At 39.8% G+C, this 13058-nt stretch overlaps 1 protein-coding gene and 1 long non-coding RNA gene across 8 annotated transcripts in view; one reads left to right on the top strand and one right to left on the bottom strand.

Moving 5' to 3' along the window:
• The window catches only part of KIAA0825, a 186780-nt gene that overhangs the window by 23628 nt on the left and 150094 nt on the right, over positions 1-13058 (top strand). For all 5 annotated transcript variants that reach the window (XR_014161101.1, XM_081880319.1, XM_081880321.1 and 2 more), the window contains exons 5-6: positions 1154-1829; positions 12056-12223. Coding sequence is in view for 4 of the 5 variants with exons in the window: in XM_081880319.1 (XP_081736445.1) it covers positions 1154-1829; positions 12056-12223 (844 nt within the window). In the remaining variant the exon portion in view is untranslated. The remainder of the gene's footprint in view (positions 1-1153; positions 1830-12055; positions 12224-13058) is intronic.
• LOC309352243 lies at positions 1178-6674 on the bottom strand. 3 transcript variants are annotated; one of them, XR_014161184.1, is made up of 4 exons: positions 6052-6674; positions 2177-2323; positions 1411-1483; positions 1178-1310 (listed from the first exon to the last, which is right to left on the bottom strand). It is a non-coding gene; the product is annotated as an uncharacterized lncRNA (long non-coding RNA). The 3 variants fall into 3 exon arrangements; XR_014161185.1 differs by lacking the exon at positions 6052-6674 and adding an exon at positions 5835-5946; XR_014161186.1 differs by lacking the exon at positions 6052-6674 and having other exon boundaries at positions 2177-5569.

Raw genomic sequence — 13058 nt, forward strand, 5'->3', positions numbered from 1 at the left:
TGTAGTCCTGACATGTTAAAGGCTTTATAGGTCAAAATCGCCCCTTTGAATTGAGCCCAGCAACTACGTAGCCAGTGCAGCTGGGCCAGGATTCATGTACTATGCTCAGATTGTCTGGCCACCGCATTCTGCACTAGCTGAAGTTTCCAGACCATCTTCAGAGGCAGCATTGCGTATACTGTGTAACATCAACAACAACAATTTTATTATTTATACCCCGCCCATCTGGCTGGATTTCCCCAGCCACTGTAGGTGACTTACAGCATAAAAAATTGTAAAACATTAGACATTAAAAATTTCCAGATACAGGGTTGCCTTCAGATGTCTTCTAAAAGTCAGATAATTGTTTATTTCCTTGGCATCTGATGGTAGGGTGTTCCAAAAGGCAGGCGCCACTACTGAGAAGGCCCTCTACTTGGTTCCCTGTAACCTCAGTGTCTGGGCTGAATGATGGGGGTGGAGATGTTCCTTCAGGTATACTGTGTTGCAGGTGCTGCAGTAATCTAACCTAGTTGCAGTAATCTAACCTAGAGGTTACCAGAACATAGAAGACAGAGGTTAGGCTATCCCTGTCCAAATAGGGGTACAGCTGGACCACCAGCTGAAGCTGATGGAGCCTCAAGTGACAGCAGATGATCCAGAAGTACCCCCAAAGCTACGTAGATCTTTTTTCTCTGAAGGTGAATTTTTAGAGGTGTATATTATTTTATTTTTTGATACTAAACTTCCTGTGTGTTAACACAGAGACTAAGGTTTTACATGCCAACAGACTTTATTAGAGGACTTACAAAAATGTATGCAGGTGTGTGTAGATATTGTGGTTTATGGTATCATTAATCTATCAAAATATTATACCACTATTAATGTACAGGCCATGCATCCTTTTGATCTAATAGCTGCTGTTTCAAGTGTTCCATTAAAAGATCCAGGAAGTCCCTTGTGTTGAATGAATGACAGTTTTTGCCTTCTCACTAGTAAAGAGAATTGTATTAGCTAACAGGAGGAATATTGGGGGAGGGGAATTCTATATTAGAAAATTTCATTTTGTAGGCAGTAATTAACAGTAATTTGCATAGTTTTTCAAGAGAGCCATTGTTTACTTTAAATGGAGTCATTCACATAACTTAGCATATTGTTATTTATTTTCTCTTAGCAAAGCTTACTGAAGGATGAACAAAACCAAGAAGAAACTATTCTTCACTTTCTTCTTGATCTCTCCAGTCAATGTGGTGTCTTATTTCCCTGTACTCCAAGTGGGACATCTTTTGAGTTTATATCCAGTGCTTCCCTTCATGGTGTTGAAGATGATTCTGCAATGGATACACAGTATATTTGGGATGATGTAAGATTACATCTTCGGCGCTTCTTAGTAAACCAGCTGCAAAATCATAATGAAACAAAAACTGGTACCTTACAACAGCAACTGCAGTTTAAAACTCGGTGTCTACAGCAGCTTTTATTTCTATATCCTGAGGCAGAAGTTCTGGGGAAGTATCAAAAAATGCAGAACAAATTGGTTAGTGATCTTTTACAGAAATGTGTTCTAGAAAGCATGGGTGAAACAAACTTTGAAAAGATGGTTCATGGTTATGAAAACTCAATTCCTGCATTGTGTGCAATGATAAAAGAAGATTTCTATGTACTGAGTGGAATTATTGACCCTTCTTCAACACTGAAGTTTATTAATGAAACTTATTTGGATACCATCACAGAAGAAATGACCATTCTTCTTGAAACACTTTGTGAGCTTCAGTTTAAGGAAAATGCATTACATGGTGTTAAAGCAAGCAAGAGCTCAAAGAAACACAGAGGAGTACCTCATGTTGGGGGTTAGTGGCATTTTTCCCCATGAATTGTCTTAATTGTTTTTATCCTTTCGTTTATCTTAATTAATTATTAATTATCTTAATTATCTTAATTGTTTTTATCCTTTCATTTCTCATACATGTGTCTCATACATGTCCAGTGAAGGACATAAGTACATGAATACGGTAGCCACAAACACTCAGTGGCAAGGCTTAAGCAACATCCATCTATATTCTTCTATTCCCAATTGTAGGCTGTGTTTTTCTGCTTGAGTGTAGGCAGATCATAGAGATAAACCCATGACAATTTGCTTCAAGTTACTCCCCCTCTTGTCTTCTTGTGAGCAAAGGAACTGGACATACTTTGTTACCTTCTTACTAGTGCAAATTAGGTCATGTTGGGGTGAGCAGGGGTGAGGCAGCTTCGGAGATTTGGGCAGTTCTTATCCTTTTCATGTTTGCATCTGAACAGCCAGGTGCAAGAGGAGGATTTGGAGGTAAGCCTCTTTCTAAGCATCCTGCAAAAAAGAAAAGTGAACTGTGTGTTTATTGTGATGAGGTTGCTCTGTTCTTCCACAAGAAGCTTGGTTTTTTTCACTGCTGGGTGCACAGAAATGCAATGATCTGCTGCTCTCAAGAAAGAAGGGGCAGGGGGGGAGGAAGAGAAACTATGGGCCAGATGAGAGACCACAAGGAGCCAGATCTAGCCTGAGGGAGGGACTGTCTTAAACTGCAATAGCCCTTTTACTTAAATATTAGTTACGCTTTTTAAACAAGGACTTAATCTTGAACTTAGTTTTTAAATAGCTGATAGGTATTGTGTTCTAAAATACGTCTTCTGAAAATGCCATCAACAGATAAGGCAATAGATGAGACACATTGCAGATGAGTTCAGAGAGTCTGTATTATTTTAACTTCATTTTCATTAAAATAATATCTTATTATAAATAATAATATTTATCTTACTACCCCAGGGCTCTGTCCTCTCCCCCATGCTTTTTAACATCTATATGAAGCCCTGGGGTTGGGCTGGGTGTTCACCTCTCATTTAGATTAGAACTAGTGAAGGTGGTGAAGGTCCTGTGTGAGTGTCTGGAGGCAGTTGGAGGATGGATGGCAGCTAATGGATTGAGGCTGAATCCCAGCAAGACAGAAGTACTGTTTCTGGGGGAGAAGGGCAGGCAACTGTGGGGGACTCCCTGGTTCTGAATGGAGTAACTGTGTCTCTGAAGGACCATGGGGTGCAGCCTGAGAGTCATTTTGGACTCACAGCTGTCCAGGCGGCTGTCTACCAATTCCATCTGCTACCCTGGGTGAGACCCTACCTGCCTGCCCACTGTCTCACCAGAGTGGTACATGCCCCCACTTGGACTACTGCCGTGCACTAAATGTGGGGCTTACCTTTGACGTTGACTCGGAAACTACAACTAATACAGAATGTAACAGGTAGACTGGTGACTGGGAGTGGCTGCTGGGACCATATAACACCAGTCTTGAAAGACATACTACATTGATTCCCAGTATGTTTCCAAGCATAATTCAAAGTGTTGGTGCTGACCTTTAAAGCCCTAAATGGCCTTGGCATTATATACCTGAAGGTATTTTAAACTGTTACATTTTCATTCATTTAGCTTCTTTTTATATTACCAAGATATTTGTAACCAAATTTTGTATTCTCTTTCATGACATTACTTGGGCATTTAATGATAACGAGGCAGAAGAATACTGATTAAAAATGACAAACAATTTTATTTATTTTTATTATTTATTAAATGTGTATACCACCCAAGGCAGTTCACAACAGACAAATACAAAATGAAAATACACAATACATAATAAAACAAAAATGAAATTAAAACAAACCAATAACTCCCCTTCCACAAACACATTTAAAAAACCATAGAATGTTAATCATCTGAACACTTGGTTGAAGAAAAACATTTTCATCTGGCACCTAAAGGTATGCAATGAAGGTGACAATAGTCACATGAACTAGGCCATAGGTTCCTTATGCAGCATGTAGAATTTTATCAAGAAGAAAGTCAAAATTAATTAACACAGTGACAAATCACAGCTGATGCACTAAGTTTGTTGCACTCCCCTGAGCCGCAGTGGAACTGATGAGCACAGTTAGAATCAGTTAGAATCAGACATAGAAAAGAATAACATTTACCTGGATGTTACCAGAGGGCGGTACCTTGTTCCATCAGTGCAAGGATTTTTGCTTGTGGAATTGAACTCCCTTCCCCCTTTCCCTCCCCATAAGTACCTTGTGTCATCCCACAAACTACCCCAGCATTGGGGTAAACCTCCGAACAGATTTAAGGAGTGTACAGGGATAGGAGAGGGGAGGAAGTCCTGCTGTGCAAGCAGAAATCCTTGCTCTGATGGAACAAGTTAGTTGCATACTGTCCATAATTTCTGTTAACTTTTACTGGCAACATTTTATAATATTATAACTGTGTCTGAAATATAGTGTATGGCTTGGGAATATAAGGATGAATTCTAAATAAATAATGAAACAGAGGCTTGAAAGTTTCCTATATATAATACCCTAGGGCCACATACAGTATTTGTTTCTAGAGGCAGCATGACACTTTAAAAATATTGCAAAAGAATTAAGCTTGCTACTTTTAAATTTATAGTAGGGAGTATGATGATACTAGCTAAGTTACCGAAATGTCAATTGAGCTGAAGAAATTTCAAAGCTGCTAGCATGTCCAAAAGCCTTACTGTTGCTTCAAATCAGTTATTAATCCCATAACGTGAAGCTCAACAGTAGAATTTCATTATTGACCCCTATTATATTTAAAAGATGACTTCTTAAAGGCTTTCTTGTTCTTGCATGTATTATTTGAAAGAAACAAAATATTAGATGTATTAATATTTGCCATTTAAATATCTATTTTTACAGATGCATTTTTATTTTTGCTTATGTAATGTCTGTTTGAATCCTGCAAAAGTTACAAAGATTCACGTCTGTGATTTGATTTTCTTATGCACACTCTGCAAACAAAAAAGCAATATAAATTTTGAACATTTTTTCATTTGTTAAAGAATATTTCCAATTAGGAAACACTAATTATTTTCATCTCAAAGCTTCCTTTGCACACCTGGGTGTTCTTCCTAAGGGTGAAAAGAACATTTAACTCACCATGCCCCCTAATTATTGCATTCTCCTCCCAAGTATAAAAGATGAAAGTGATTTACTCTTCAATCCATTTTCTTTTGAGCGGTCAAAGGTCAGTCTGAGATTTATATATTAGAGTAGTCTCTTTAATAAAAGAGTGTGACAAAGAAGTTGAGAGGGAATTATTAAGTTGGTTTTTCTTAGGAACATACAGTAGTGTGTAAAGGAAATAATAGAGGGCTATGAACGTCAAAAGAAGGAGGACTTCTAAAAGGTCTCCTGAAGAGGTTCCTAAGGCTCCTACAGTATTGTTTGACAAGGAAATTGATACATGACTCTTTACGTGACTCTTTTCAACACACACAAGCTGTCTCCTGAGCAGAATGTAATTAGATGCTCCTTGGTGAGATACCATTAAGTTGTGGGGCATTTTGTATACCTTCATTAGTGTGAGGCTTGGTTAGCTTTATGATTTTTATTTTTTAAAAAAGAAATGGCTCATTAATTTTTCTGTGCACGTTACGTTGGTTTCTGTGAGAAAGTAATATTTAAATATATAGGTATTGATGCATCAACCCTGCCCCACATTTATATGTTCACTTAGCATAGGTTGCTATTTCCCACGTTGTGCACTCTCCCTGTGTGTGTGTGTGTGTGTGTGTGTGCAATAAAAAGGTATAATTGGTTTTATTTAATTTGCAGCAATCATTTTTTTAATAGACAATGATCTTAAACATTCATGCTTACTAAAGCATTCATAATGTTTCCATAAACCAGTGGTTTTCTACCTTTTTGAGTCCACAGCTCACTTGACCAACTACATTCTTTCTGTGACACCCCTGTGGGGCTCAGGAGCCCAGTTATGTCACCCCTTGTCTGCAGAGCTAGCAGCCCCTCACCCTTTGTTGAACACCCTCCTTTGTGGAGTATTCCCTCAGCCTCCTCTCCTCTTCCCTCTCCTTGGGAGTCCTCTGGGGAGTCGCTACTGTTGTCCCTGGTCCCTGAGCTGCCCCCCCCCCGCCCCAAAGAGAGGTCCCTTCTCACACTGCTCCACAGAGGCCTGGGACTTGTCTGTCCGTTACCAACAGCTAGGACTAACTGGCTGGGCTCCCTCACCTGCTTGCTTTCTTACTCGGAGGCTGCTTCAGCTCCTGGCAACCAGCACCCCCTGAAGCACCATTTGCCTTCAGAGCTTGTAGCCAGGGCAACTGCAACAAACAGCCATGCAAGCCTTTGGGAGGCAGAGACACAAGAGGGCATCAGAGGAGGGTGGGCAGGGAAGAGGGACAGAGGCCAGTGTTGCCTGCGACACCCCAGATCATCATTCAAGGCACCCCAGGGTGCCACGGCACACTGATTGAAAATCACTGCCATAAACCATGCCCTCCAGCATCTTGAGTCCCAAAACTTGGACACGTATCTTCCCACCCATGCTCCTGTGTGAGTCACATGATGTGAGATTATGTAACACATAATATTTCCTTTTTTCAGGGCCATGCTTTACATTGCCCAAAACGTGTTTTGGGGAGTTGCATGAGATTGCAGCCCTACAAAACCTGCATTTTTCAGGGTGAGATCTCTGTCTGAAATTGCATGAGGTCACAGCATCCAAAATGGCCACCCTGCTCTCACATGAGAAAACAGGATGTCCACAAAGCTCCAGATTGTCCTCAATGCTATTTAACAGCTATATGAAACTGTAATAAGAAAAACTATCTTCCTGATTACTTGTGTGCCCTCCATAATTTTGCCGATGTTCTGTACCCATCAGTTTGCTTTTGAATTGTAATATTGTTCCTGAATATCAGCAAGGGTTTCTAGAAGACTTGTTAGTTCACATTTATTTCCACTAGCCTTTTGAAAGGCATGGCTAGTGAGATTTTTTTTTGGATAACAAACCCATGTCGCCTCAGACTCTGCTTTTGAAACACCTCTCATCTTCAAAAGAAGCTTGCCATGTGGCATGGCAGCTGCTGTTCGGGAAACACATGCTCAAAGCCCTCTTGAGCGCCTGGAACTAATTGTACTGTTCTTTGGATTCCAGCCTATATTTTCACTGACGAAACATAGTGCTTTATGATTAGTGGTTCCCTTAAAAGTGACTTGTGTCATCTCTTACTGGGTCTCTTTGCAGTTCATAGCAATAAGTATGAAATACAGAACATGCATATTTTGTGCATGTTTTCCATGGTTGGCGATCTTTCATAGGCTTTTATAATTTTGACATGATGAAGTATTGGGCACACAAATACATATCTAGAATTACAAGTAGGAAAGTATATACTTCTTTTTATTTTGAGAGGAATAGTGTAAACTGCAAAGTGTAGACTGGTTGCTTGGTTTCATTTGAATCTATTCTCCATGCCCCTCAAGATATTTTCATATCCCTAGATTGTAGCAGAGCAAAAGGGAACTGAGAAGCTGGCCACTTTTTTTTTAAGCCTTAAACACTTTGATAATGGTTTGCATCCTTGTGGTTTCCCCTGGTGTACTGATAGTTCTTTATGATTCTGTCATTTTCAATCAGCAAAAAGTACATGTGATCAGTATATCTGATAAACTTGTCAATGCCTTTTTAAAACAGGATTCCCCAATCTATTCTATTCAGCCCCCTTCTTCATCATTTCAAGTATAATCTTGATAAGACGGAGATATGTAACAGACAGCTGTGTATAGCTAGCTCAGACTACAACTAATTTGTGCAGGAAAAAATTAAATCAGGAGGTAAATTATTTCATGATTGCTCATTCCCAACAGAGTTGGGCATCATTCTGAAGAAAATATCAAATAATTGGTTTCAGGCCGTGTCAGACACATGCAATTCCCTTCACTAATGGCTGTGTGAGGTAGCACCAGGCCTCAGGGGTCACAAAAGAACTGGAATAGCTTACTCTAGGCACAGCAATAGAGAGACAGTGCACATAGGAAATGAAGTGGCAATAAGTGCAATCCATAGGGGAAATGTGCTTCACTTGGAGTTTAATATATTGGCTCAGAGTCTGGCAGTAAGCCATGCAACAATTGTTTACCTTTTTGTTAGCATCTGCATCTGTTCTGTTTTGTAAACAGCACTTAAACTCAGTCCGTAAATGCTGGAATCAATAACAACTGTTAAGGGATTTCCTTCCTTTTTCATATTTTATAACAAATGCAATCTACAAACAATGTTTGCCTTAGATTAACAAGGAGCAGACATTAACAAGGTCAAAGGGATTTGCTTGTGAACATTTTATAGCTTCTTGGATGTGCAGTAATTATATCTGCAATTTGAACATATCCTGTTACCTAGTCAAATGTAACTGTTTTGAAAACTGCTGGTGTATAGTAATGAAGCAGATTTTAAGTACCTTAAGTTCTGTGCATGAAAAACTGCTGGCATTCTAGCACTTTAGGTTGAAACAGTATTGCAGCTGCTATTCAGAAATACACCTTTTGAATTCATAGGTGTTTCTTATGCATCTAACATTTAATGCATTAGTATTAGGTTGCAGTCTTGCACATACAGGCAGCTTAAATCCCAACTAAGTCATTTGTTTTCAAAACATAATATTTTAAATCTACAGCTGTAGTACCATTAACAGTGTTCTAGTATAAAATGAACGAGGGCTGATCATGTCTAGCGTGTATAAAGTGAATACAGCATTATAGAAAACATGTGGAAGCATAATCTTCTTCTTTGGTTTAAAAGAGACTATGCAGATGATGGATGACTTAATTGTAAAGTGACCATTAGCTTTGGCATCACAAAAAGATTGATATAACTGAGAGCACAAAAACCATTGTCATTTGTATTTTTGCTTATAAATCCCCATTCAGTGTTTTGAATATTTATATAGCAAATAATTGCAATTATATTTTTTGCCAAATATTAGCTACATGCTGAGAGCATTATAATCATTTAAATATAATGTGCAATTGACCTTTGAAAAATCTTTGGCCAGAATCCAAAGAATGGAAAGATGTGTATGTATGGCATTGAACTATATGTGGGGCTGGATCTTTGTTTTGTTTCCCAAAATCAGGTTGTTTCTTGGGCAGTAAGAACTACTGTGGAGAAAGGTGCGCTGCTGCTGTTTTGTGTGGTTCCCTCACATGCATGCAATCTCAGCTTTCTCATGCTCACCCGATAATAATGGGTTGGTCAGGATTTCTTTTCAACAGCTGTCAGAATTATCAGAATATTGCCCACAGAGCTGCTGTGAAAGTTGGTCCTTTCTCTTTTCAGTGATGCAAAGAAAATGTGTTTTTTTGTAGGTCCCCCCCCCCATATGTTTCTCACAAAAATGGGTAGTGCTAATCTTTTTGTTGTCGTACCCTACCTGTTTGGGTTATTAAATTCTACTTACATTGTGTGATCTGACTGCCCTAGAGTAGACCTACATCTGTTTTTGCGTAGCCAAGTAGTTTGATTTGTTTGTCCCTACAGCTTCTGAAATGCTATTCCCAAATGCTATTCACAATAGGCCAAAGAGCCTCACTACTCTCAACTAATGAAGTGTGATGGAAAGGGAAAAATAAATATTAAGAGGGATCTTTCACAGGTTAACAGTGCGATTGTATCCATACCTACTCAGAAGAGCAAACCTTATTCAATTGAATGGGACTTACTCCCAGGCAAGTGTTTATAGGATTATAGCAGGCTTAATTTCTTTCACTGAAGTTTAGAATGTAATCTAGAAGTGCATGTGGAAATAAAAACAAAACGTAAAAGCAATTTGAGGCTTGTGGCACCTTTGAGATTTATTTTTGCATGAGCATTTATGAACTTTTACCAGACGTTATAAGCATCAGTCAGGTATTCTGACAAATTTCACTTTCTAATGTGTGGATGAATTAAATGTTACTATTCAAGAATATAAATACAACAGACAGTCATTCTGACATATTAAGCGCGCGCGCACACACACACACACACACACAATAAATACTTCAATGTAAAACACACATTAAATTGCAGTCACTCACTGACAGGGTCTATCCCAAATCACATTGAGACTTTAGAGCTCAGAGGTCAACAGTCAGCATGATTTTCTCACTGTACCAGCTGCAGGATAAATGCAGAGAACAGAGATGCCCATTGGACATTGCCTTCATTTACCTGACAGAGGTCTTGGATATCATCAGCCATAAGATACTCTTCTTCACACTACTCAATAAGAAAGGATATCCATCTAAGCTTCACAATATGATATTGTCCTTCCAGGAGAACATGTGTGGCACCATTCTGTATGATGGTGAATCCTTGGATGCCTTCCCTATCAAGAGTGACATGTAGCAGGGCTGTGTTCTTGCTTCAACTCTCTTTGACAAATTCTTCTCCTTGGTGCTTTCATATACCTTCAGCTCGACTGAAGATGGTATGTATTTTCATTCAAACAGTAACGGAGTTCTGTTCAACCTGGCACATCTCTGTGCCAAAACAAAAGTGTGGCAGATCTTCATCCGAGAGATGCTTGCAGATGACACAGTCTTGACAGTGTACTCCAAGGAAGCTCTACAAAGACTCATCAACCATTTTGCCCAAGCTTGCAGGGAGTTTGGCATTACTACCAGCCTGACAAAAACCAACATCCTGGGTCAGGACATCACCAGCACTCCACACATCAGCATTGGTGACCACAAGCTTGAGATGGTAGACAATTTGGTCTCCCAGGGTTCCACCATAATCAGCAACCTCTCAATTGATGCTAATCTGGACAAGAGTATTGGCAAAGCAGCTTGTGATGGCCTGGGAATCCGATTCAGAGGCTGAACCAGAGGAATCCCAGCCTGCCGGATCCTCAGGAGCAGGCACCAGGTGAATCCACTCTGGCTCCGGAGGTGGTTGAGGACTCAGTGCCTACAGGTGAGTCTCCCCCTGGGTCCAGTAACCCTTCAGCCTCTCCTGAACTGCAGAGGCTCAGGGCAGAGAGGCGAAGGGAACTGGTTTCTCCCAGGAGGAGTGATCGCCTTAAGGCCAGGAGAGGCGGGTCTCCTGGGGGCCGGGACCGCCCCTGGCCTCAGAGAAGATAAAGGCCAGTCAGCCCGGTCCCAGGTTGTGGGAGCAACGTTGTTGAAGAGCTGTTTCGGCCAGCATCCAGTCCTGTTCCCCCAGAGTTCCTGTTCTTGCCCGGCTTCTCGCTGTGGACCCCGCTTCGCCCGTGGAGGACTGTCTGCCGACCCTCAACTCAGGTCCTGGACCTCACCCCACGGTAATCTCCCCCCTGGACCAGCACACAGCTACAGCAATGGCTAACCTCTCCAAAAGGGTTTGGGAGAATGTGATGCTAATGACCAATACCAAGATGAAGTTCTGCCAGGCTTGCATGTTGAGCATGCTACTTTATAGAAGTGAGTCATGGGCAGCTTACAACCACAAGACGTGATGTCTCAATGCCTTCCAAATGCTTAGCATCAAGAGGAATTTGGGCATCACGTGGCAGGACAGAATCTCAAACAAAGATGTCCTCTCCCAAGCCCACATTCCCAGTATGTTTGCACTCCTGTCTCAGCAATGTCTCTGCTGGCTTGGTCATGCCCACAAAATGGAAGATGGCAGGATCCCCAAGGATGTGTTCTACAGGGAGCTGGCTTATACAAGCCTTTGTTTGGCTTGTTAATATTTGCTCATTAGCAAACTTCCTTGTTTCCCTTTTCTATTTATTTAAACTGAACAGATAGCCTCTCTTTTCACTCAAATTTATTATCTGCGTTATTCAGTGTGAAAATGACAGAGTGACTTAGAGTGACAGCATATTTATGTGATTTGAACTATTAAAACAGAAAAGGGTGTATTTGATTTAATCAGTCTGCTATTTTCACTACAGAGATTTCCTACATTTAAAATGTTTTTATTAACTGCCTTGAAAATGAGTAAAATTCTTGTGGATTTGAGAAATCAACACTAATTTTATGAACTTGCCTGGTTAAGAAAAACAGACCCTTCTCAGAGGCATCAAAAAAGTTTTAAATTTTTATCTATAATGACCTACATTTCATACAAGTATTCTTTATATAGACATCATTTTTAGTAATGTTTATGTAGGAGATAATATATATCACATCTGATGTATTTTAGTGCACTTATATACATATGCTACAATATATTGTATGAAATTAATTTCTCCCACTTGTTTTGCAGCGGCTCAAGAATGTTCTAGAAAAGGGAGAAACTTCTGTTTGACACTACATCAACTCAGATGTCTTTCTGAGCTTATAAAGCTTTTTTTGTTGATGGAAGAAAAGGTTGAAGAACTATCTTCAGAAATGCTGTTATTACCATGTTTTTCTGAGAACAGAAATGTTCAAGGTAATGTACATTTCCCCCACTTACCTTATTTTTCCTTCAAAAGAATTGCCTTGTGGAAATTCAGTAGATAGAATAATTGGGATGAGAAAATAACATACCTCTTTATCAATCCTGTAATGTCAACTTATTTCTGGTGTACTCTGGAGTCTTTTGAAATATTTTTTCTCACTTTTTTCATCATTAACATAAACATGAGCTTACTAGCTATAAGATGATGGAAGATTTAATAACCGCCCAAAATTATAATTAGTTTATTGCTCAGAGTGGGGAGATCTGGGTTGAAAGTGTGTTTTAGGAAGCAGCAAGTCATTGGGAGGGGCAGCAGTATTTTTGGCAGGGCTTATGCCAGAAGGAAAGACCTATTAGTAACCTGCTAATCTGGAAGCAATATAGAAGTGCAATGGCAGAGTACTTTGGATGGTGCCACCATATTTCTTGTCAAGGTATTGCACTTCATATCAACTAGGCTACTTTGTCTGTGGGCTGGGTTTTCTCAGCATGGAATAAATTGGAGCCCTGCACTATTTTCATATTAGCATTATACTGAAGTTAGTTAGACAAATGAAAAAATTGACAGTAGAACAGAAAGTTTAGTTTTTCTTTGTTCAGGATATCATGCGGAACCTTTAGATTTGATGTACAGAACATTTGTAAAGCTCCATCAAAAATAAAGTGGTCCTTTGAGAAGTTCCTCATATTTTATTTTATTTTGCCAGAGGTGGTATCGTGAGTTTCAGCTAAGCCAGAAGGTTTCTTGGCCATCATTTTTTTCCCCTAGACCCAGCGATGACAAAGAGCAATGGCTGCATAAATTGGATGTAAGAAGAACACTTAG

Source organism: Podarcis erhardii (genome assembly GCF_964252035.2).
Source record: "Podarcis erhardii genome assembly, chromosome: 11".
NCBI classification, from domain to species: domain Eukaryota; kingdom Metazoa; phylum Chordata; class Lepidosauria; order Squamata; family Lacertidae; genus Podarcis; species Podarcis erhardii.